This window comes from Phasianus colchicus, chromosome 1 (genome assembly GCF_987193195.1).
Source record: "Phasianus colchicus chromosome 1, bPhaCol1.hap1.1, whole genome shotgun sequence".
Taxonomy (NCBI): domain Eukaryota; kingdom Metazoa; phylum Chordata; class Aves; order Galliformes; family Phasianidae; genus Phasianus; species Phasianus colchicus.
In genome coordinates this window covers 89,637,557-89,661,584 of record NC_143436.1, presented here as the reverse complement: position 1 = coordinate 89,661,584, position 24,028 = coordinate 89,637,557, and the positions used below count along the sequence as shown (strand labels likewise).

The 24,028-nt window shown below is 38.2% G+C and overlaps 2 protein-coding genes and 1 long non-coding RNA gene across 4 annotated transcripts in view; 1 reads left to right on the top strand and 2 right to left on the bottom strand.

Moving 5' to 3' along the window:
* The window catches only part of CIP2A (cellular inhibitor of PP2A), a 24,721-nt gene extending 7,284 nt beyond the window's left edge, over window positions 1-17,437 (top strand). The window contains exons 6-21 of one of the 2 annotated variants that reach the window (XM_031613055.2): window positions 440-562; window positions 710-855; window positions 1,461-1,536; window positions 2,391-2,618; window positions 3,076-3,235; window positions 4,262-4,403; window positions 5,121-5,220; window positions 6,071-6,189; window positions 6,607-6,799; window positions 6,969-7,043; window positions 7,127-7,237; window positions 8,233-8,429; window positions 9,880-9,993; window positions 13,463-13,545; window positions 14,008-14,147; window positions 15,235-17,437. In XM_031613055.2, the coding sequence (XP_031468915.2) occupies window positions 440-562; window positions 710-855; window positions 1,461-1,536; window positions 2,391-2,618; window positions 3,076-3,235; window positions 4,262-4,403; window positions 5,121-5,220; window positions 6,071-6,189; window positions 6,607-6,799; window positions 6,969-7,043; window positions 7,127-7,237; window positions 8,233-8,429; window positions 9,880-9,993; window positions 13,463-13,545; window positions 14,008-14,147; window positions 15,235-15,405 (2,178 nt within the window). In that variant the 3' untranslated portion in view covers window positions 15,406-17,437. Of the gene's footprint in view, window positions 1-439; window positions 563-709; window positions 856-1,460; window positions 1,537-2,390; window positions 2,619-3,075; window positions 3,236-4,261; window positions 4,404-5,120; window positions 5,221-6,070; window positions 6,190-6,606; window positions 6,800-6,968; window positions 7,044-7,126; window positions 7,238-8,232; window positions 8,430-9,334; window positions 9,536-9,879; window positions 9,994-13,462; window positions 13,546-14,007; window positions 14,148-15,234 lie in introns of those variants that run through there. The other variant, XM_090152018.1, reaches the window with a different exon arrangement.
* On the bottom strand, window positions 3,025-24,028 carry LOC149919835 (uncharacterized). Its single transcript, XR_016471887.1, has 3 exons — window positions 23,841-24,028; window positions 11,933-12,017; window positions 3,025-3,180 (listed from the first exon to the last, which is right to left on the bottom strand). It is a non-coding gene; the product is annotated as an uncharacterized LOC149919835 (long non-coding RNA).
* Window positions 19,394-21,088, bottom strand: LOC149919836 (uncharacterized). Its single transcript, XM_090152035.1, has one exon. It carries the CDS (start codon window positions 21,071-21,073, stop codon window positions 19,397-19,399), a length of 1,677 nt encoding a protein of 558 aa, XP_090008161.1. The 5' UTR covers window positions 21,074-21,088; the 3' UTR covers window positions 19,394-19,396.

Below are 24,028 nucleotides of genomic sequence, written 5' to 3'. Positions count from 1 at the left end.
AGACTCATCAACATGGCAGTGAGCATTATACTACTTACCTTGGAACAAATGCAGGAGAAAAAAAGAAATAACTATGTCCAAGTCTATTCAAAGAGCAGATAGAAGATAAGGGTTAATTTTCAGTGGTTGTACGTTAGTGACATGACTTTCTCATCAGCCTGTAAAATAATGATGTAATTCCTTCCTCTATTTTTTTCATTCTATTCTACGCATATTCAACAAATTCAACAGAGAATTTGGTCATTGATGTCATCCTCTGTAACTGTGCAGTAGAAGAACACTAAAATATATTTCCTAGAGAACATTTGTCATAGCATATTTCTGTGTTATTGTTATTCATTATTTGTATCTCTTGTTTATAAATATTTGCAATATGTAAGTTTGGTGCTCTTACAGAACGAAATAAAATTTTTAATACCTGTGCTTCTCTGTGTTTTAGAATAATGTGAAGAGTTTCTATCGTACCTTAATAAGTTTCCTGGCGCACAGCAGTTTGACTGTGGTTGTGTTTGCACTCTCAATATTATCAAGCCTTACTTTAAATGAAGAAGTAGGAGAAAAAGTAAGTGATATTTTGAAATCAGTTTTATTTTCAAGTTGTTGATAAATCTATTGGCCAAACTCAGAAAATAATTCTAGTTAATTTTTATATGCAAGAGACCTGAGCAAGCAAAGCATGTTCACATGCAAATTTTATTTTTCCTTTCAGCTCTTTCATGCACGGAATATCCATCAGACTTTTCAGTTAATATTCAATATTGTTGTAAATGGAGATGGTACTCTAACAAGAAAATATTCTGTTGATCTACTTATGGATCTTCTGAAAAACCCGAAAGTTGCAGATTATCTTACCAGGTACGGCTTCATTAAAAATTCATAGATGCTTCTTGAGTGGTACTAGATGAGTATCTGCTCTATCTGAAGCTAAAGGATTCTTGTGTTACTTGTTTTACACAGAATAAATCCAAACCTGTGCTTTAATTGCTGCTTCAGCAATGCTTAATTTCTTGACTGTGTTCAATAATTCTTTGGTCAGTATTGGTGGTCAGACAATCATATGAATAGCTATCATGTTTTTTTTATAGCCCTACAGTATTTTGAAGTGTAGTAGTGCTGTCAAAGTGATAAGAATTTTCCTGCAGGGCATCACAGAGTTGTTATGCGAAATGCTTGTCTACTGGTTCTGCGCATTCCATTAGTCAAACTTAGTTGCTGAACTTCAATCCAAATCTCTAGCAGTAAAAATACTTGTTCTAATTCTGAGAATATTTTTAAAATTTAGCTTATATTGCATTGAAATTACACCATCAAAAGTATTACTTGAAGAAACACTTGAAGTGTTTGGGGGTAAAAAAGGAAATTGGACTCAGGTATTCATTACTTGAACGTAATTAGATATTGATACCAAATTATTGATACTAAATTATTTTTTTCTATCTTTCCTTCCATTTGTGCTGTAGATATGAGCACTTCACCTCATGCCTTGGTCAAGTATTAGATCTCCTTCATGGAAAGGATCCAGATTCATTATCTAAGGTACTTTATCAGAAGACCAAGAGGGTCCAACTCATAACGTAGTTCCACATCTGTAGCCATAAGTAGATTCCTTGTGAGAATGATAATGAAGTAAATTGATATAAGGACTCTTTATTGACCCTGCAGTGTTTATCGGCTTAAATCTAATTCTTCAAAAGACTTTATGGTTGAATTTGTTTATTTATGGGTCATTGGTTGGTTTTTTGTTGTTGTTGTTGTTTTTGCTTGGTGTTTATTTCCTAGGAGTTCTAAAAACTTAGAAATACATTCTTCCACAGTATTTGAACAATTTGATGCCACGTTAGGTTAAGCAGTTCTCTGTTGCATTCAGCTTTGTCTCACTACCACCTTACATAGTTGAAACATCAGCTATGTGGTGCTAAATGCTAAAATATGATTTGTCCTGAAAATGTTTCAAAGGTATGCGTTGACCAAACAATCTTAAACTTTTCTAATCAAAGCATTTTGCATCATAATAGATGATGAAAGCTGATGTTTCCATGTATGGTTTTTTTTTGTTGATTATTGGTTATAATTGAGAAATGTGTTGATATGGAGCTTTCCAGGGGTCTTCATCTCAAGGCTATCTGTCTGTATCTCAGAATAGCATTTCTACAACTGAGAGGTAATTAGAGAGCAGTTGGTCCATTTTTTAAATTATTTTTAATCACTAGTCTAATGGATTGTGCTGCTGACTTGACTTTACAGAAAAAATATCCTTCATGGAATTCTAAAATGTCAAGAGCAGTTGTTTATAACTTAGATATCTCTTTAGATTTGTGCTATGGGAGTTGCAATTTTTATATGAGTAATTGGTTTAAAAGCATTTGAACTCTTTCATTCACTTCATGCAGATCTTAGAACTGCTGCTTGCCTTCTGTTCTGTGGTAGAACTGCGTCATACCCTGCGGCAGGCAATACTGGAACCATCTGGCTTGCCAGTCTCTGGAAATACCAGATTTGTGACTCGCTCAAAGACTTTAGAACCATCTGTTGCATTGGTGCATTTGTCAAACCAACCATTGGAAGGCTCTGAAGATTGTTCAGTTCTAGCACTGCAGCTATTCAAAGAGGTTTTCGAGGTACGAATGCTAATGATTGAACTTGAAGTGCTACTTAGCTGGTGCAGTTTTGCTTTGATCAATTTTTAAGTATTTATTAGTGTTTTACTTGAAAAGTAGGATGTAAAAATATACCAGAAATGTTTTTAAAATTCCGTACTTTATCAAACACCTATTTTTAAACACATTAGAAATATATTTAGAAAGATAAATTTTCTGAAAATTATGTTGGCTGTTCATGAAGTAGACACAAAACTATTAAATACTTGTTTTCAAAGACTTGTAGAAGTGAGTTTCTGCTTTTCCAGCATTATTTTGTTAAACTTGATTCTCCAGTATGATACTGATCATAAGTCTTAAACCTGAAATAGGGATAGTTCAGGAAAGCTTGAATACAAGCTTGAATACAAAGAGTAGAGTAGGCTTGTCTTCTTTATTCTGTAGTTCTAAATATTGACATAAAATTTGTTTATTACAGGATGTTATTAGTAGTGGGAACAGTGCCTCAGCTGAACACTTCGTGGATCTTTTGCTGCCTGTTCTTCTTGATCATCTTCAGATGCCAGAACAGATTGTGGATGAGCTGTTAGTGAAGAAAAAGTGTGAAAGAATGGTTAAGGCTATTAACGTCCTCACAGATATCCTTTTTTATGTGCCTATTATCTGCTAATTTATTACTTCTCCACTATGATCTGTTCTAAGGCATTAGAAGAAATATCCATCTTGGGTCACTAACAGCTGTTAATTGCAATAACTGTACTAATCTTACTTAGGACTGTCATCTTGAAGGACCTTTAGTAGCTTTATAATTGCTGTGAAATTATTGTGTAGTACAGGGATTCCAAATATAACACAGTGGTTGTTCAACAGTACAGAAGCACTTTACAGATAAAAAATGAGTGTTTTCTATTGAAATTACAGGAGGCATTTGGGTGGCCTTCTTCTTAATCGGTGTAATATTTTGGTCTAGCTAAGTCCATTGCAGTGTCCAGCCAAAGCTGGTAATAGTTTTGATCAGTGAAGCAAGAGATAAAATAATGTGAAATTGTTTCATTTTATACTTCCTTTTTTTAAAGGGACTTCTTTCATTAGAATTTAAGAGCAGTTTTCCTTTTTCTGTCTAACCTCCTGTCTGTGACAGGATTTGGACCAGATTTGGGGTGAGTTTGGTGAGTAAGCAAATGTGTCATGTCATCTTCAAGCATCCAGCTAGGAGTTTCTAGAGAAATATGCTGCCTTCTGCTTCTGTGTTGCTTTTCTGAATTTGGTGTCATGAAATAAGGAGAACACAACTGCAGGATGTAGTCTGGCATCTCAGCTGAATTCTGTGAAGAAGTCTCTTGATTGGCTCTCCCTTAGAACTAGTCCTTTTTTTAGGTACTGGTTGTTCAGTCCCTCTTGTTCATCTTCTTTATGCAACTCATATTATTGTAGTTTCCTTGGCTGTCTGTTTCCAAGTGCATACTTTTTTTTAGTTCAACAGAACAGTTGAACACCTGGCGTGTGTGTTAAGCATGACCTAAGAGGTTTATGTAGTTGGGCTTCAAAAGCATTTTTGGAGTATATCATGCTTTGATATGCTAGCTTCTTTTTTATTATTAAAACAGTGCCTTATGGTGCCAATACCTAAGCATAGATGAAGTTTTATTCTTAACTCAGCCTACTGCTGTGTAGAGACGACGTACTGAAAATGCATGCCTCAAAGCTACTGACTGCCAGCCAATGTGTGTCTCTAATCGAACACCAGTTTACCTATAGTGGGATTGATGCTGGGTTTGGGACAAAGGTAGTGGACTCTAAAATGTGGTGAGCACAAAAATTTATCTCAAATTTAATTTACCTAGACTTTTTTGAGAGTTGTGATATTGTTCCAATAGAAAGTATACCATAGTTGAAATTACTATTTAAATGCAAATAAGTCTATACTGTTTTAAAATCAAGTTTAGTATTTTTATACCAATAGGATGTAACATGCTAGTCAGTGCAATGAATAAACCTAGCTTAAACATTCTGGTATTGTTTTATGTGTAGGTTGGAGTTCCATTTATGTGGTACAGTGATTTTTAAACCTCATCCAGAAGTTTATCTGAGTTGTTGCTTTTCAAAAATGATATCATCCATCAATACTGGGGAAAGAGGGGAGCTATGGTTGCAGTGGGGGGGAAAAAAAAAACAAAACAACACAAAGAAAACACATCCCTTCAGTTCAGAATCATTGACTTGAATGTCAATAAAACTAATAGTTATATGCCCAATAAAATAAAATTGACCTGTAATTAAAACCTCTTTACTTTCAAGGTGAAAGTGCTTTAGGCTTCGCTGCTATCCACGGTATGCTGGAAAAGCTCAACAGAGCATTTAAGAAGCTGAATGATCTCCCATGGTATTAGCACTCATGCCTTGCTAGAGAAAGTTTATTTATGAAGGTTTAGAGACATATTTGCTTTGTCTTAATTTATTTATCAGCGCTGATCTGACAAATTTCTCTGCCTTTTTTCCACTTTGCTTTTGTGTATTTAAAAGCAAACTTGCTGCTGATATTATTTTGAAAACACTCGATCTTATGAGCAGACTGAAGCAGGATGTGCCTGGTATGGAAGTCAGCTTCTACAAAATCTTACAGGTATGAGTTCAAAGTGTCTTATAAAGTAAAATGTCTTATAAAGGGTATCTGTGAAGGAAAGTATTATGGAACTCTAGTCATTCTAGCTCTGAATGTTTTTTCATGTCTATGTCTTACACGCCAAAAATTTTAGGGAAAAGCTACAGTTCATAAAGATTGTTTCATGTTAATTCTTCTAAAACAAGACTAATTTGCTATTACATCTCTTATTTCAGTAATGCATGTGAAATATTTCAGTCACCTGTTAAGAATTATCATTCTAAGGCCATATTAGGATTGCAGTTTGAGATAATAAGTGAGGGATAAGAAAAAGTTATCACAGCTATGTAATTGAATAGCTTCTGAGGTTATTTAGCATTAAACATATCCACCTACTCTGTGACTTTGCACAGGCAAGTGTTTGGTTTCTGTTGGTCAAGATGCTTGCTCTGTAGATAGAAAATAATCTGGATAGTCAAGCATTTCATATTGTTTGGGAGATTTTCTTTGACGAATGGGAATTATTTACAATGAGAGTTTCAAAGTTATCGGAAAATCCTCATAAAACTTAAGCTTGTGACCCTTTCTGATGAAAATCAAACAGATGAGAAATTGAAGGAATTACGTAGTCTCTTTATTGGTCATGTTGACTAAAGAAAACAAATTTCTAAACACTCCAAAATGTGAAGTGTATTTTTCTTTTTTAAATCGTTTCATTAACCTTAGCGTTCTGAAATGTAAAAGAGCAGTATTTAGAAGGGTAGATTTGTGTCTATTTTCATAAGCCTTGGTATTGTGATGTCTGAGGTTGTTTTTTTTTGTTGTTTTTGACTGTCATGTATTGTTCTGACCAAAGTAGTTTCTTGTTTAGGATCAACGCTTGATTCCACCCTTGACGTTTGCTTTAACATCAGACTACAGAGAACAAGTCCAAATAGGACTTAGAATATTGTTTGAAGCTGCACCCTTACCAGATTTTCCTGCTATTGTGTAAGTTTATTTTTGTGATAATCTGATAAGATTTGATGTTTTTATAACCTTAATGATGCTCACATTTTTTGACTTATTACTTCTAGTTTATATGAGGCAGAAACTTTAAGAAAAATTGTCATTTCCTCCTAATCTACAGGTAAGAGACAGTAATGGGTTTAGAAGCTGGAGGAGATGGTACTGACTGGTATACAACTAACAGCAGATCCTTGACAGTATAATAATCTAGTATAGTATAACTTCTGTCCCCCAGGATTAACTTTTCTCAAGTTTGAGTGATAATGCAAATGAAACTATTTCTCTAGTTTGTCTTTTCAATGAAAGATAAGTTAATTATGCTGTGAAATAGTTCTCATCTTCAGTCCTTTCAACAGTACTTGAAGCAGATTGTTTTTAATATCTGTCATGTTTCCACAGGCTTGGTGAAAGCATAGCTGCAAATAATGCTTACAGACAACAGGAAAAAGAACATGTATCAAAAAGAATCCAACTGCAGTCACCCTTGATCAGCAACATTACAGTGAGAAGTTCTTCATCTTGTGCTAATGGTGATGAATCCACAACTTCAAGTGTTCAGGAATTAATACAAAAACTTCATTCTGGACTAGAAGTTAGTATAATTTTATGTTATCTTTGCTAAATATTTGACTGTTTTTAATCAGAGTATTAGGCTACAGGGCGTGTATCAGTTGAGTTCACAACACTAAGCTTTTCAGACATGTTACCTGTCCAAGTAAATGCAGATTTACAGTAGCAGTAATTGCAAAACATTTCCACAGGTTAAGGAACCAATCACTGACATGAGGATTTCTGACATAATGGATATCTATGAGCAGAAGCTTTCATCATTAGCTGTGAGTACAACCTAATATGTATGGATACGGTGCTGTTGGTAGATTCAGATTATGTTAATGAATAACATTCTTCCTTTGCACAGTCAAAGGAAACTCGGCTGCAAGACCTTTTGGAAGCAAAGGCTCTGGCTCTGACTCAGGCTGACAGACTGATGGCCCAGTACCGATGTCAAAGGGCTCAGGCAGAATCTGAGGTGAGTGGGATCTCTTTCTGGGATTTTGGTATCGTAGAATCATAGAATGGCTGGGGTTGGAAGGGACCTTGAGGATCATGAAGCTCCAACCCCCCTACAGCAGACAGGGCTGCTAAACTCCATATCTAATACTGGACCAGGCTGCCCAGGGCCCCATCCAAGTTGGCCTTGAACACCTCCAGGGTCAGGGCATCCACAACCTCTCTGGGCAGCCTGTTCCAGCACCTCACCACTCTCTTGGTAAAGAACTTCCCCCTGATATCCAACCTAAATCTTCCCCCCTTGCAACTTAAAACCATTTCCCCAGTGTTTTGCAGTGAAGTAACAACTGTCTGGGTAGCTTTGACAGTATTTGCACGTGTGGAAATTCTATATGTTTAACTAACCTATACTTAAAAATTAGGACAATCTTAATTTTCATTGTAACAATGCAAAGAAAAACAAGATGTTTCTTTGGGACTCTTTTCTTTAATGCCCTTTTCGTATTAGAAGCCAACAAAACTGTCTTACTGTACTTGAACATTTGTTAGCCATTAGTGTTAATTTAATGGTAGTAAATTTAAAAATGAATAAAACCACTTACTAGTATTCTATGTGCCTTTTAATTGTCATTTCTTACGAAGATGAACTCTCAAATATATACTGCAGTGATGCAAGCTTTACTTGAGGTGTGCTTTGAAGCTTCATAATTTCTGTTACTCAAATAAAGATTTGATAATTTGGGTTGCAGTTTACACAAGCCATAGCTAAACTATACCATATTTTACTTTCTTTTTTTCTTCACTTCTAGCACTGGCTATAGAAGGAGCTGAAGGAATTTAGAATGAATGAATTAATTTGTATTTAATATTAGGAGAGAGAAACTATTTTCTTAACGTAGCTGATGGCATTTTATTGTTAGATGTATGACTTCAAATATGCCTATTAAGACATGACTTATAAGACAGAAATGTTTGTAATTGCTTTTTCTTTTGGGGGATATTTTCCACTGAAAGGCCCGAACTCTTGCTGCAATGCTGAAGGATGCAGAACGAAAAAATGAAGAACTTAATGTTTTGCTGAAAGCTCAGCAGGTAGAATCTGAAAGGGCACAGACTGATATTGAACAGCTCTTTCAACACAACAGGAAATTACAAACAGTTGCTGAGGAACATGAAATGCTAAAAAAATCATCAGTTGATCTTCTTCAGAGGTAAGAAGCTCAGGATCTGAAAGGAATTTTGAAATATTCAGCTAGAATGATGAAGGCCCTCAATGGCCTGGTTAAACTGGATGAGAACTGAAATAGTAGATGTTGAAGATCTAATTCAGGAAATGACAAGGATTTTGTGTATTGCTTTCTAAAACAAACCAACAGTGCTTAATTTCTAATGGTTCTACACCATGCTATTGGCTTCTTTCTTTACCTTTTATGCTGTCTTGATGACGTGCTATAAATTGTCTAAAGAAACAGTCAGCAAAATATGTAATGTAGGAGTTTGCATGTTTGATTGCTTCTGTAGTAAGCCTGACTGAAATCAAGTGATGTAGGGAGGAAAGATGTACTGTGTGCTCCTTAAATTATTTATAAGCATTATTTCCTTAGGATTGTAGGTTAAAGAACACATAAGGCATGGGAGACATAAAAAGTACATAAAGGTAGAAATTTTTAATGGAGAAATAACATGTTTAGGAAGAATAAAGGCTCAAAAGAACTTTGGCATCTCAACTTGCATGAGTTGTTTTCATCACTAGGTGTCAGCAAGGCAAAGAAGCTGGTAAAATTGAGAGCAATTTACTTGCTTAACAGCGGGTGCAGGAATTGTACTAGAAATTTTGAAGTTATATCTTTGCCAGTAGTAGTCATTGAAGGAGGAAAAATGTTCATTCAGGAAAATCCATAATGGACAAGATGCATACATCTAGTATAGTCACAGCGGAAGTTCCTCCTTTTCTGCTTGAGTTGCACTTACTTGTATACTCTATGAGCAATTGTATGGAATAAAACATCTTTTAATCTGTTATCTAAAAGCTGTGAATTCCCAAAATAGGAATAAAATAGCTTAGTGATTTTTACACTGGTTTTATAAAGTAAAAACTTGATTTCTCAATCTGCAGACTTTAAGTGCTGTTCCTTAAGCATAACCAGAAAGCTGACATGGGAGGAAAGAGTTTTCCTTTTGGAAAGTAGTAAAGTGATTCGCTTCAAGCGTGAGATCTACCTCAAACTTATATTAATTGCACTTTGCACCGTCTTCAGTGTTTTCAAGTTCTAGAACTAGAAACTTGAGCACCATAGAACTGGTGCTCATAAAGTGTCTCAGAGGATCTCTTAAAAGGTGACTACAAAAAGTTTATTTGTAACATTTTGTACGTGTTGAACATTTAAATACATCTGTGGGGTTTTTTTGTTGTTTTTTTTTTTTTTTTTTTATTCCTGAAGAATTTGATAGTGGAGGAAGGAGGGAAGATCATTAATAATTAGTGAAGCTTTTTTTTTTTTTCCCCCAAGTATGTACTTTTAAAAAATATGTCTTGTTTTTAACTTGAGTGGAATGGCTGAACAAGAACAAGAGAAGTCAAGTATTTTTTTTACAAACTATTAAACTAAAAGCTCATCAAAAGCACTTATCTTCAACCATAAGCCTCTAATTTATTTGTAGGTATGAAACAACTGAAAGACAACATAAAGATCTACAGATTACATGCAATTCCCTAAATAAAGAAATTGAAGCAATGAAGAAACTAAATGAATCACTGAAGCAGCAGAATGACAGGTAAGTTAGATTCAGTCTCTAAGCAAATTAAAGAAAAACAGTAAAATTAAATAGCACTTTAGCATTCAATTTGTCAATTATCTGTGCTTCAAGTAGCATGTGAGAGGTCTATTATCCATCATATTTGAAAGGTCATGGCAGTCTGGTGAAATTCCCACTGACTGGAAAAGGGGAAATATAACCCCTGTTTTCAAGAAGGGAAAAAAATAAGATCCAGGGAACTACAGGCCAGTCAGTCTCACTTCTGTGCCTGGCAGGATCATGGAGCAGATCCTCCTGAAAGCCCTATTGAGGCTCATGGAAAATAAAAACAAGGTGATTGTTGTTAACCAACATGATTTCACCAAGAGTAAGTCATGCCTGACAGACTTGGTGGCCTTTTGAGATGGAGTTACAGTGTCAATGGCTAAAAGAAGAGAACTGATGTCATCTACCTGGACTTGTGCAAAGTGTTTGGCACTGTCTGACATGACATCCTGGTCATCAAATTGGAAAAAAAAATGGATTTGATGGATGGACTGCTGGCTGGATAAGGAATTGGCTGGATGGTCACACCATGTCTCGGTGTTGAAGTGGAGACCAGTGACAAGTGCGTTCCTCGGGGATCACTGTTGGGACCAGTTTTATTTAACATCTCTGTAGGTGACATGGACAGTGTGTTTGAGTGCACCCTTAGCAAGTTTGCAGATGACGCTGAGCTGTATGGTGCAGTTGATGCACCAAAAGGAAGGGATGTCATCGAGAGTGGCCTGGACCGGCTTGAGAGGTGGGCCCATGTCAGCTTCATGAAGTTTAACAAAGCCAACTACAAGGTTCTGCACCTGGGTTGGGGCAGTCTCAAGTACAGATGCAGGTTGGGTGGAGAATGACTTGAGAGCAGCCCTGAGGAGAAAGATTGGAGGTTGTCAGTTGATGAGAGATTCAACATGAGCCAACAATGTGTGCTTGCAGCCCAGAAGGCCAACCATATCCTGGGTTGCATCAAAAGAAGTGTGACCGGTAGGTCGAGGGAGGTGATTCTGCCCTTCTACTCTGCTCTTGTGAGACCCCACCTGGGGTACTGCATCCAGTTCTGGGGCATCCAACACAAGAATAACATGGAGTTGTTGGAGCAGGTCCAGAGGAGAACTGCAAAGATAATCAGAGGGCTGAAGCACCTTCCCTGTGAGGATGGGCTAAGAGAGTTGGAGCTCTTCAGGCTGGAGAAGAGAAGGCTCAGAGTAGACCTCATAGTGCCATTCCAGTACCTGAAGGGGGCCTACAGGAAAGCTGGGGAGGGACTTTTCATAAGGGAAAGTAGCAACAGGACATAGGGAAATAGTTTTAAACTGGGAGAGGGTAGATTTAGACTAGATATTATGAGGAAATTGTTTGCTGTGAGAGCAGTGAGTCACTGGAACAGGTTGCCCAGCAAAGTTGTGGATGCCCCCTCATTGGAAGCATTCTAGGCCTGGCTGGATGGGGACTTTGAGCAACCTGGTCTAGTAGAAGGTGTCTCTGCCTATAGCAGGGACTAAATAATCGTGAAGTTCCCTTCTGACCCAAACCATTAAATGATTCTAAGTGTAGCTAGAAGAAGTAATAGATCCTTTAGAGTGGTTTTCTATGTGTATATTAGATGAGAATCTGTATTAGTTATTTCTGTGATTTTATTTTTTCTCTTGTGTTGGTTCAGAGCAGGAGGGGATCCCCACAGACTGCAGCAACAGTAGGAATTTAAAAAACAAATGAAAAGAAGCCATTTTGGGAATGGATTTTTGTTGGGGTGAAGGGGAGAATGTCTTAGTAGTCAGTGAATTCTTAAATGTTGTTGTGAGCCAAGATTTTCACATATTCCTTTTTATCCTACAAGGTTTCTCTGTGACATCATCAGATATCAGCAGAAGTACTTAAATGTTATGTTTGTCTCCTTCTCTGGAGATGTTTAAGAGCCACTGACCTGTGTGACCTGCTGTAGGCTGGAGGGTTGGATCAATGATCTCTAGAGGTCCCTTCCAACCCCTACTATTCTGTGATTCTGTTTTCTGGAAGAAAAAGAGAAAGGGGGCAAGGGAGGGAGGGGAGAGAACCTAATGAATTAATACACTTTAAAATTATACTAGAAATAGTGATGACTGACATTCCATCCTTGGTGCTTCAACTATAAAGCTAGAACTACTTCTGTCTTGTTGAGAACAAATTGTAACTTTTTTCCTTTCTGATGGCTTAAGATAGAGACTTGGTGTGTCTTTCACCCTCTTAACTAAATAAATAATTTGAGAACTTTTGTTTGATACTTAATTTTGCAGAACACATTTTTAAAATATGCTTACCTTCAGACCCTATATTCACTTCAGAGATAAAGTGCTATTCTTGGTTTCACTTTCAAAGTTCACTTCATCCTTCCAGCTTCTTGCCTTGTTAGCGACTGAAACTGCTCTGACTTCTGCCTTGAGTTCTGATTCAAATGGAAAACTTTCATTCAGATGCATTTGCTTGTGAATAAATGTGGGCACCTACTTTCATTGGAGCAATATGCAGCTGAGTATAATTGAGGAAGTGTTCTGAGAAGGATCTCCCTTTTTTAAGGCAAATGGGATAGCAGTTGCTGTATAAATATTCTTGAATAGTTACATAAAATAGACTGAACTATCCTTCTCCCCTTTTGTTGCCAGAGGCTGCAGATAAGAAAATGGTACATAGTAAGTGGATAAACAGGCCAGCAAGAATGACAATAGGTGTCATCTAAATGGGGCAAATGGGAGGTGGAATATGCAATAGAAGTTATGCTAGCTAGCAATGGAGACAGTAAATTAACTTAAAGGAAGTTGAAGCACTTTGAAGTGCTTGGGCTACAGCTGTAACACTAGTGGATGACAGTGCCTATATATTTTGTGAGATCTAAAGATTATTCTAACTAGTAAAGACTGCAGCAAGCCCGTGTATGAGCTACAGCGAGGTCTTACGAAACTTCATTTTTTTCCTGTATGTTGCACAACTGTCTGGAAATGTTCAGTATGGTATCAGAAAATCCTTATGCACAGATGTGTTTACATAGATGATAACACTTACCTGAAACAAGGTTTTAGTAATGGCATTGTCAATTCAGGAGCATACTAAGAGCTAAAAGCCCGTATCGTCAGTCACTAATGGCAGTGAATTCTGACTCAGGTTGAAAGTTGATTTCATTTCTGCCATGGTATTTTGAATGTTTTGTGGCTGTAATCAAGAGCAACAGTCTAGGCTGTAGGAAAAAAACATTTCCAGTAGTTTCCACGTTGTCTTTGATTAAGGGAGATAAATAATTTTCACGGGAGGGAAAAAAGAAAAAGCCTGGACTCACACCTTGCAGATTCATCGTTTTGTTGATTTGATTTTTAAGCTCCTGACAAGAGTTACAAATGATGTGAAAATCATTCTAGCTTCTTAGAGCAAAGAAATGGTGATGTATTTTACTTTGGGAACTAAAAATTTCTCTCTTCAATATTAGGACTGCTGCACAGTTGGTAGAATCTGAAGAACACAGAAAACAACTACAGCAACAGCTACATGATAGAGATAGCAAAGTAGCAAGTAAGTCATTTAACCAACAAATCTTAGACCTACAAAGCTTAATTTAAAAGATGCTGTAATGTGCTGTAGAAAAGCAGCAATGTTTTTCTTAGTAACTTGTAAATCTAAAAGGTAGCCAGCCATGTATAATTTAACAGTTGATGAGACGGATATGTCTTTGTACTTTTAAGAAAATATATTTTTCCAAGACTATATTGATTTCACTAAATCCATACACAGCATGATTTGTGCTTTCAGGATCTCTTCACAGTATGTCCATTAGACTCATTTTCTGTGGGAATCTCAAATTGAAAGACTTCAATTTAACTCTTCAGCAAGTACCAAAAAGCAACTGCTAAAACTTAGCAGTAGGTGGCACTCAGTAGTGCACTTATTAGCAGCTATGTTCAGTATTAAAATTGTGTATATACTTGTTTCTGAGGCAATACAGTATCTCTTTTTTAACATTTTGGTTTTTGTAAGGCTTGCAACAGAAAATGAAAGTTCTGGAAGAAAAACTGAAAGCTCAACAGAAAGAAAAAAATAATATGGAAGAAACTGTTGATGTTCTTAGAAAGGAGTTGAGCAAAACAGAACAAGCGAGGAAGGAACTGAGTATTAAGGTAAGGAATTATTTCCACCTGCACTCTAGAGACTGGAGTTTTAAGTACCTATATGACTGATAGAGCTGAATAATCATTATTTCAGTGTTGAAGTGACTAAATAAAACTAGAACTGACCCGACAGTGAAGAAGAATGAACTCTTAATTTTGAGTTTTGAATAGCTGAGCTTGAATTTAAGAGCAAAGTCAGAGTCTAAGGGTTGTGCGAAGCGTAGTCTGCGAGTACATTGTATTTGGAAAGAAAAAAAACTGTGGTGCAATATTAAATAAGTAAACAGCACATTCCTCTTCAGTTTCTGGTTGTCTACTGTGAAATCTGAGTTATTTGTTGGTTTTTTGTTACTGTTTTTTTCCTTCCCACTTCTTTCAGTCTGCATTAAGATACTGCATATGGATGTACCAAAACACTTCTGATTTTCTTGATCTTTGAAATTCTAATAAAACATTTAATTTTCATCTCCAAGAAAAAGAATGTCTTCTCTCAAAGCAGAAATAGAGACCAGTTTGGCCATACTCTGAAGTTAATAGGATAATGTGTGGATTTTTTTCCTTTTTTGTTTTTTAAAAAAATCTCCAAAACCTCAGCATAGCTTGCATGTTCTTGCTTTTCATTAAGACTCCTGTAAACTCTCAAGGTAGAGGTTCCTTTTACATAAAAACTAATTAGTAAACACAAAGAAGTATGCAGTCTGTCAAAGTATTTACAGTATTCCCACTTAGGACAATGCTATATAGTATACAGCAAATACTTCCCATCTTCTTGGTAAATATTTATCAGTGTGTGGACTGAAATGAAACATGGATGGATGAACTGTGAACATTTCTGTTACTTAAATAGAAGAATGATAACATGGGGTTTAGTGCATCCTATTGGTATGCAGTGTATGAAGTGCATCAGTTGCTGTAAAACTTCCACGTACACCAAATGTACACCTGAAGAAAGTATTTCTGAAACAAAGTTGTAATTTTAAAATGATGTTTTTTGATTGCTTGCTTAAACTCATCACCAGACTACTTAGCTTTCACTGTGTTTGTATATTTTTTGTTAATGATGGAGTGAATAGTAACATTTTGGCTGTTTCTGCAGGCATCTTCTCTGGAAGTTCAAAAATCCCAATTGGAAGTACGTTTGGAAGAAAAAGAAGCACTTGTAAAATTACAGAAAGAAGAACTGAACAAACATTCCGCTATGATTGCAATGATTCACAGTCTAAGTGGTGCCAAGTTAAATGCAGAAGCAGTGAACCTCAGTTTATAGGTCTCTTGTCATCAAAGTTATATTAGAAAATACATATGAATTAATGTATGTAAAAAAACTTTTTAAAACATGAAGTTAATATACTGTCTGGCTAAAGAAGAGTCACCTAAAAACTGAAGTAGCTCAATATCAATTGAGAATAAAAGATAGAATTATGGAAGTTCTTTTTGGAGACACTGAGCTACTGTACAGCAAATAGATCTTCTGACGATCTTGGTAGAACTATTATTTATTTGTGCTGGTTCCTGGATATAACTGTTGTTGGTGACTAACCTTCCTAAATGGATAGATAGCAAAATGGGAGTCACTCAGCCTTTTTGTTAGTTTGTTCTGCTATTGGCCATCATGAAAGCATTCTTCATAGGGTAAGCACTTTCATCATTTAATCTTGATAATTTTCACTCTTCTGAATACCACCTATTATTTGTGCAGCGTTGCTTCGTGATGCCTAAGGCACAAGAATAGAAATAAAATAGATTATATTAATTAGAATGTGTTATATTGAAAGCTGTGTTTTTCAGCATATTAATGCAAATACTTCCTGAAATAAATATGCGGATGTGTTTCTAATTTTGAGGAGATTAATTTGAGAAGCAGAGCACTGAATTTGAGTGATTTTTTATTTTTATTTTTTAAGTAGAATCATTTAGGGAAAGCATGCTAAAATGAAATATGTGAATGCAAAAATATTTCTTAAATACTAGGTAATACTTTCCTAAGCCTACGTCACTTTTTTTCATTCTTTCAAAAGATTCTGCAGTTTTTAGCAGTCCTATCTGATACATTGTTAGCAATTGTCAACGTTGCCACTTTCTGCTCAAACAGGATTTCATGTATTTTTTATAGTGTAACTATTTAGGAAATTTCTTCTGAAGTGTACTTTCATATGCATGGCTGAACACATTCCTGTCCTTAGTTCAGATATGACATGAATGTCTTTTAGCAGTTGTCAGAATTACTTCATTAATATATGTATTTTGGTAGAACTACCAGAGTTTATTTCATATACGTCCTCTTCTGTAGCATTACTGATTTTATTTGTATCTAATTTGTTATGACTAGGTCTTAAAACACTTGAGTTTCTTCTCTTCTTCCCTTGTGTCGTAGATGTTTTACTGAATCTGCTCAACTCATAACTAAGTATAACTTTGTGCATTCAATTGCAGTTATGCAAGTCATATGAATTGTATCTATTTTAACCTGCTTCTAAAATGTACATATTTTTGTGATGTAACAGTCTACAGCTTTTACTTATGGTTGTTCTGGTCTCTGTGAAGACTAGGTGAATAAAAAACAAATTGCTCTGTGTCTTATGTATTCTGTTAAGTGAGGTAAATTAGTATATAAAACATGTTGTTTGGCTCCCTTTTTGCATAAAACATCATTATTGCTTAGAATGGTCAGAAAATAGGTGTTAAAATTGCTGAGTTGAGGGTTCTGTTAGTTTTGCAAACCCAGTTGGGAACGAAAGCCTCATTAACTATAAATTTCTACTTTAGTGTAATGGATTAAGAACTTTGAGAGTCAAAGTAAGTTTGCAGACATGAATTCATTACTATTTCAGTCTCTTGGTCACAGGGAAAGGGCAGCTGAATATTTTTTTCCTCGCTTTCTGCCAGAAGCTATTCTTAAAAAAATATCAAGTAGAAAATGTCAAGCATGTTACTAATTAAACTAGTAAATGATGCTTTAACTTTGATTTTAGATGGTGGATTGGAGGGCCAAAATGGCATGCTACTCAACAAAGTAAGGTTATACTGTTATGAGGCTCGTGGCCCAAGAAAATATTAGATGATGAATCCTTGAGGTTTACATTATAGAATCTACAATAAAATATTTGTATTGTGGTATACAAATATTGATTGTTGCTTTCTTTTCCCCTTGGAAAAATGTGCTGTGTCAATATGCTTTTCTAAGCCAAGTGTCACTGAACTCTGTTGGGACACACACTACAAATAAATGTGTAGACATGTCTAGCTGCCTTGACAGTATTTCTGTGTTCCTTCCTGACAGTGTTTTCTCAGTCAGTAATGAGTAGCAGCTAACAGAACTAGCAAATAAATTGGTTTCTATTTAAAATTTTCTTCAAAATGTGTAGCGTTTCTCACTGTGGTGCAGTGATACAGCAGAAGAAAGGGATGCCATCCAGAGGGACCTTGATAAACTTGAAAGGTGGGCCCTGGTGAACTTAATGAGGTTTGTCACGGAATTAACTGGATCAGTTTATGCCCGTGACAGGGGGCAGTATGCCCCTGCCCTCCCCACCCCCCACCTGGGCCCACAAAATGGGAAGGAAGGGGGAAAAGGAAAGAAACAGCGGCAACAATCTATGGAGGTAAACTTATTTTACTAACTATGATATCGGAATACAAAATAATACAATATAATACAATCTAATTGAAATTGAGACTAATGAATGAAATAAGATATGAGAGAGAGTTCCCGAGACCGAGTCAAACCTGAAAAAAGCTTGGAACGGCTAGGAAAGCACCCTCCAGCACCCACTGCCAGGCAGTAAGAGACCGCCCCCCCCGGAAGGGTCAGATCCCGTGACTTCCGCAATGTATAGGGATAGGTACGTAGAGTTAGAACATTAACACTTCCAGTACACGATGTTTTGATGTTGAATACTGAAAGTCAAATAAGCAAAAACCAAAACCATGACATTCCACCCCTTATTCTACATCACTACATCACGCTTAATATATATATATATATATACACACATATGCAAACAAACAAAATGATTACAAATGCATCACACGCACACATCTATATACATGGAATTACTGTCTGCACTCCCCCAACACCAAATTTCCTTGTGGTACACATTGAACATCCCCATTTTCCTGCATTACCCACCAAGTGGATCCAGGTCCCTGGGCAAAAACAGTACCGCGGAGAGGTCTGCCCTTTCCAGAAGCTGGAAGAACCCAAACTGCTTTTCCCAACATGCTCTTTACGTGTACAACAGGGACCTTATCTCCCTCTACGGTATGTAGAGAGCTGGATTGGGTAGGACCATCACGATTGATAGATCCTCTGGTATTGACTAACCAGGTGGCTTCTGCCAAATGCTTCTCCCAGTGCTTAAATGTTCCGCCACCCATTGCTTTCAGCATTGTTTTTAACAACCCATTGTATCGTTCGATTTTACCAGAAGCTGGTGCATGATAGGGAATATGGTAAATCCACTCAATGCCATGATCTTTGGCCCAAGTATTTACAAGAGAATTTTTGAAATGAGTCCCATTATCTGACTCAATTCTTTCTGGGGTGCCATGTCGCCAAAGGACTTGTTTCTCAAGACCTAATATGGTGTTTCGGGCGGTAGCATGGGGTACTGCATATGTTTCAAGCCACCCAGTGGTCGCCTCTACCATGGTAAGCACATAACACTTACCACTGCGGGATCGTGGCAAGGTGATATAATCAACCTGCCATGCCTCCCCATATTTATACTTTTGCCATCGCCCTTCCTCCCAGAGTGGTTTCATCTTCTTGGCTTGTTTGATTATAGCACATGTTTCACAGTCATGAATAACCTGTGCAATAGCATCCACAGTTAAGTCCACCCCTCGGTCTCTAGCCCACTTATATGTTGCATCTCTCCCCTGATGGCCCGAGGTCTCATGAGCCCACCGAGCTAGAAATAATTCACCCTTGTTCTGCCAGTCCAGGTCTATCTGAGCCACCTCAATTTTGGCAGCTCGGTCCACCTGGTGGTTATTTTGCTGTTCTTCAGTAGCCCGTCTTTTGGGCACATGAGCATCTACATGGCGCACCTTCACGACCATATTCTTTGTTCGGGCAGCAATATCTTTCCACAGTTCAGCAGCCCAAATAGGTTTACCCCTTCTTTGCCAGTTATTTTGCTCCCACTGCTGTAACCACCCCCACAAAGCATTTGCCACCATCCACGAGTCAGTGTAAAGATAAAGCATTGGCCACCTCTCCCGTTCAGCCACATCCAAGGCCAGTTGGACAGCCTTTATCTCTGCAAATTGGCTTGATTCTCCTTTCCCTTCAGTGGCCTCTTTTGACTATTCTGATCTTCATCAAGCGTTTCTGATACTTCTACAGGTTTGTCACGATTCATCAGTGAAGACACTTGCTCTCGCATTTCATTCAGTTGCTCCGTCATTTGTGAGATGGCGGCGATGGCGGCGCGAGTTGGGGGTAGCTGTTGTTCATAGCTTTGGAGCATAAGAATCAATTCATAAACTAAGGGGCTTCTCTGTTGGTCCTGGTATCTGTCCGATGCTGCCAATAGTGCAGAGGCGTATCTGGCTGGTGCTGTTGATGTGAGTTGCTGCCACATTTCACGCGTTGTTCTCACTCTCTCAGGGCCATGGCCTTGTGGGTCGTTAAAAACACAGTTCGGGTCATACAACATTTCCACCACGGCTATTTCCCTCAAATACTGGATACCCTGTTCAACTGTATCCCATCTTTTCGTCACAGGCTTCAAGCCACTTTTGAAGGGGTACCTCTCCTTCACGGCTGTTAATACTCGTTCCCAGAGGGAGGCAGCCCCATCCAGACATCGACTAATTCCTCTGTCAATAGCTGGATCTCTGGCAATGGCTCCTAATTGGCGAGCTTCGTTACCATCTAGAGACAAGCTACTGGCCCCGTCGTCCCAACAGCGAACTAACCAGGAAACGATAGCTTCATTTGGGCGCCGTATAAATTCCTTTCTTGAGCCTTGGATTTCAGTCATCTTCAGAGGCCGACGAGTAGTAATAGAAACTTCCTCTTCATCACTCTCTTCTGCATGTCTCTTAGTTTTTCCTTTTGCCTTTCTTGATGTTGGTGGTTTCGAGGAGGGCCCCTCACCTGGATCTTCCTCCACCTCCTCCTCCTCCTCTTCTTCTTTTTTCCGTTCTAGACGCGAGGACACTCGTTTCCATTTCTTGCCCTCCACAGGGGCAACTGATATTGTTACTGGTGTCTCCTGTAATTGATCAGATTTGACTTTCCCTTTGGCTTGAACCTCAGCTCGGAAACTCTCTCTCTCCAAAACAGTATTATATATGGCACGGTAAGCACAAGCCAAACCCCAAATAAGTTGTACCTCCTTAGATTTACCTGAGCCGCACTGCCCCTGTTCCAAATACTGGCTAAGTTTCTGGGGATCCCACAGGTGCTCAAGAGTGAAATCCCATGACATTGCGGGTCCCCATGCTTCTAAGATTTTTCCTAAACCTCTCCATATTCCCTGCCAGTCAGCATTCTCTGGTTCTGGAGGAGACTCCTTCTGCTTACTATTCCTGTATTGGAATACATTCAGGGAGAGTAATATTACGACCACAAGCATGAGAGTTAACTCAGCATTGGAAAAGCGTCTGATAAACCAAAAGGAAAACCTGGAAACTGGTTTGAACATCGTGTGGTTTGTAAAATTAGCTATTCCATCTGGGATGTAGTTGCTTGTGAAATTAGTCATTCCATCCGGGATGCAAGTGTCAAAATTCGTATTAAACATTGCATATAGGTACCAAGATAGGTACCATACAGGCGTCTCCGTCAGTGCCCATATGTAGTTATATACGTACACCATTCCACAACAAGTAAAGATGACATTGATGATTCGCCAGTAGGTCGCGAGAAACACCATAGCTTTTAATCCCTTACTCAGCGTTTCCACAAAAAAGAGTGGGTTCATCGCTGGTTTCTGCTCAAAAAGGGTTAATGAATTGAAACTAACAAGAGGGGGGGGGGGAAAGGAAAAAAAGGCACTACCCAGACTAAGCAGTGCTCAAAGTTTACAAATATCCCAGAATACTGGCAGTACGCCTGGTCTTTCAAGGTCAAGTTTCCCAGCACAAAACCTGAACTACTGATAATGCTCCCTAACGAAGCTCTCTAAGAGCAGAGAGCGAGATTCGTTCTAAGAGCCAAAAAGCAAAAACCAAAAACAAAAGGCAGCTATGCCCGCATTCTCCACCAAAATCTGTCACGGAATTAACTGGATCAGTTTATGCCCGTGACAGGGGGCAGTATGCCCCTGCCCTCCCCACCCCCTACCTGGGCCCACAAAATGGGAAGGAAGGGGGAAAAGGAAAGAAACAGCGGCAACAATCTATGGAGGTAAACTTATTTTACTAACTATGATATCGGAATACAAAATAATACAATATAATACAATCTAATTGAAATTGAGACTAATGAATGAAATAAGATATGAGAGAGAGTTCCCGAGACCGAGTCAAACCTGAAAAAAGCTTGGAACGGCTAGGAAAGCACCCTCCAGCACCCACTGCCAGGCAGTAAGAGACCGCCCCCCCCGGAAGGGTCAGATCCCGTGACTTCCGCAATGTATAGGGATAGGTACGTAGAGTTAGAACATTAACACTTCCAGTACACGATGTTTTGATGTTGAATACTGAAAGTCAAATAAGCAAAAACCAAAACCATGACAAGGTTCTACAAAGCAAAATGCAAAGTGTTGCACTTGAGTCGAAGTAATCCCAGATGTATATACAGACTGGGAGAAGAACTTCTTGAGAGTAGCCTGCTGAGAAGGACTTAGTCACAGAATCACAGAAACACCAAGTTTGGAAAAGACCTACAAGATCATCCAGTCCAACCATCCACCTATCACCTATAGTTCTCACTAAATCATATCCCTCAAAACAACATGCAAACGTTCCTTGAACTCCTCCAGGGTCGGTGACTCCACCACCTCCCCTAGGCAGCCCATTCCAGTGCCTGACCACTCTTTCAGAGAAGTAGTGTTTCCTAACTTCGAGCCTAAATCTCTCCTGGCACAGCTTGAAGCCATTCCCTCTAGTTCTATCACTAGTTACACGAGAGAAGGAGCCAACCTCCAGCTCACTACAACCTCCCTTCTGGGGAGGTTCCCCAGATTGGATGGTTCATCCAGATTGGATGGGGCTCTGGGCAGTCTTATCTAGCACTTGATCTAGCAGCTGGCAGCCATGACAGTGGCAGGGGGGTTGGAACTTGATGATCTTTGAGGTCCCTTCCAACTCACACCATTCTATGATCTATGATATATAAATAAAAGAAAAATAAATCAGTCACTTTTTACACCCTGGGCAGTTCTTGTTGCACATAGTGTGCTATTGAACTATATTTTTTTCCCATGGGCTCTCTCAGTTAGTGCAGAGAGCATCTGGCAACTAACAGCTTCTCAATAGAGTCGATTTTTAATTATGTGTGTGTTGTGTCAGGTTGTCAATTGCCTGTTTTACAAGTGCAGAGACACTTAAGCTGTCTTAATTCAAAGAAATATCAAGTCTCATTATTGGGCACTCTAGTACTTTTTATCTGACAGTGGGAGTCTTTTATCCTATAAAATCTGGAGAAGGTTTTCACTCTGCATGTGGCTCTGTATAGCTCTGTATGTGAGTCCTGCTGGTGGAAAAAAATAGTTCTTTTTCTATAGCTTTGGATTGCCATTACTCTTCAGTTCATTTTTGGTGTGCCTTTTTGAGATGATGAGACAATGAACAGTTGATATGGACTGATGCCCTTCAACACATAATCTGTTCTATGTTGTCTTCATCTTACTGTTCCCCCTCTCTTTGGTCTTAACTCTGTGTCCTCTGCTCTTTTTCTGCCTCCCTTGCTGTTGATTTATTCTAGGCTTTCACTTTTTCGTACTTTCTCATCTCTCCACCCCTTTCACCACTGACTCTAAGTGACGATGCTCTACCCCTTGCTTTTACCTGACGAAGTCTAGCTTGCATTTAAATCTGGAATCTTCTCTTGTGTACTATTTGGATCTAATAGTATGTACTCTTTTCCACCTCTGGATAAAAAAGATGGCCTCACTGAACTCAAACTTTGAAGTAAGAATGGTTAGTAATCTTTGTGAACAAGGTCGAACACAAAGCTTTTCCTGAACCAGTCCACATGCCATCATTGTTCTCCTGCCATGCTCATTCCTGTTACCAACAAGACAGAATGTATTTTTATTGGCATGGTCAAAATATCTGTGTTGTTTTACTTGTGTTATCAAATGGGCAGTGTAACATAGGCTAAACAAAAAAACCTTTACTCACAGGCATGTGAATCCTTGTCATAGTATATCCTAAGTTGGAAAGGATCTACTGGAATCTTCGAGTCCAATTCCCGGCTCCACACAGGACCACTCAAAAATCTGAAAGTTTGGCTGGATTTTTTTTTTCCCTTCATCCTCTGACTAATGTCCTGCACAAATAATACAGCTTCTGAGCCTTACGAATTGAATGCCAGGCACTGCTTTAAGAAGTGATCCTAAGTGCAAGCGGTGGTAAGTAAACTTCTTTAAAACGAGCAATACAATTAACCTCTTTGATGGATACTCAGAAAGTAGTACTGTTTGCAAATCATAGGACTTTTTTAGAAACAACATCTTAATCAAAGAAGGTAGCCATCCCTGAACAGAAATAACAGGGTGTTATGATCCTCATTTTTATACCCACCTTCTGCCTAAATGTGCTGTGTCTGAGGTTCTCATCCTTGAAGTCTCTTAAACTTGTCTTCCTAAGGAACAGCCTTATGTCCCTTTTGGCATACTGCTCTTTGACAGCGGACTGGGCTGGTGACCTGGTGTTTGCTTGCTGGAGCATTTTGCTGTCTTGTAAAGGGGAACGAAGAAGGAGAGACAGCG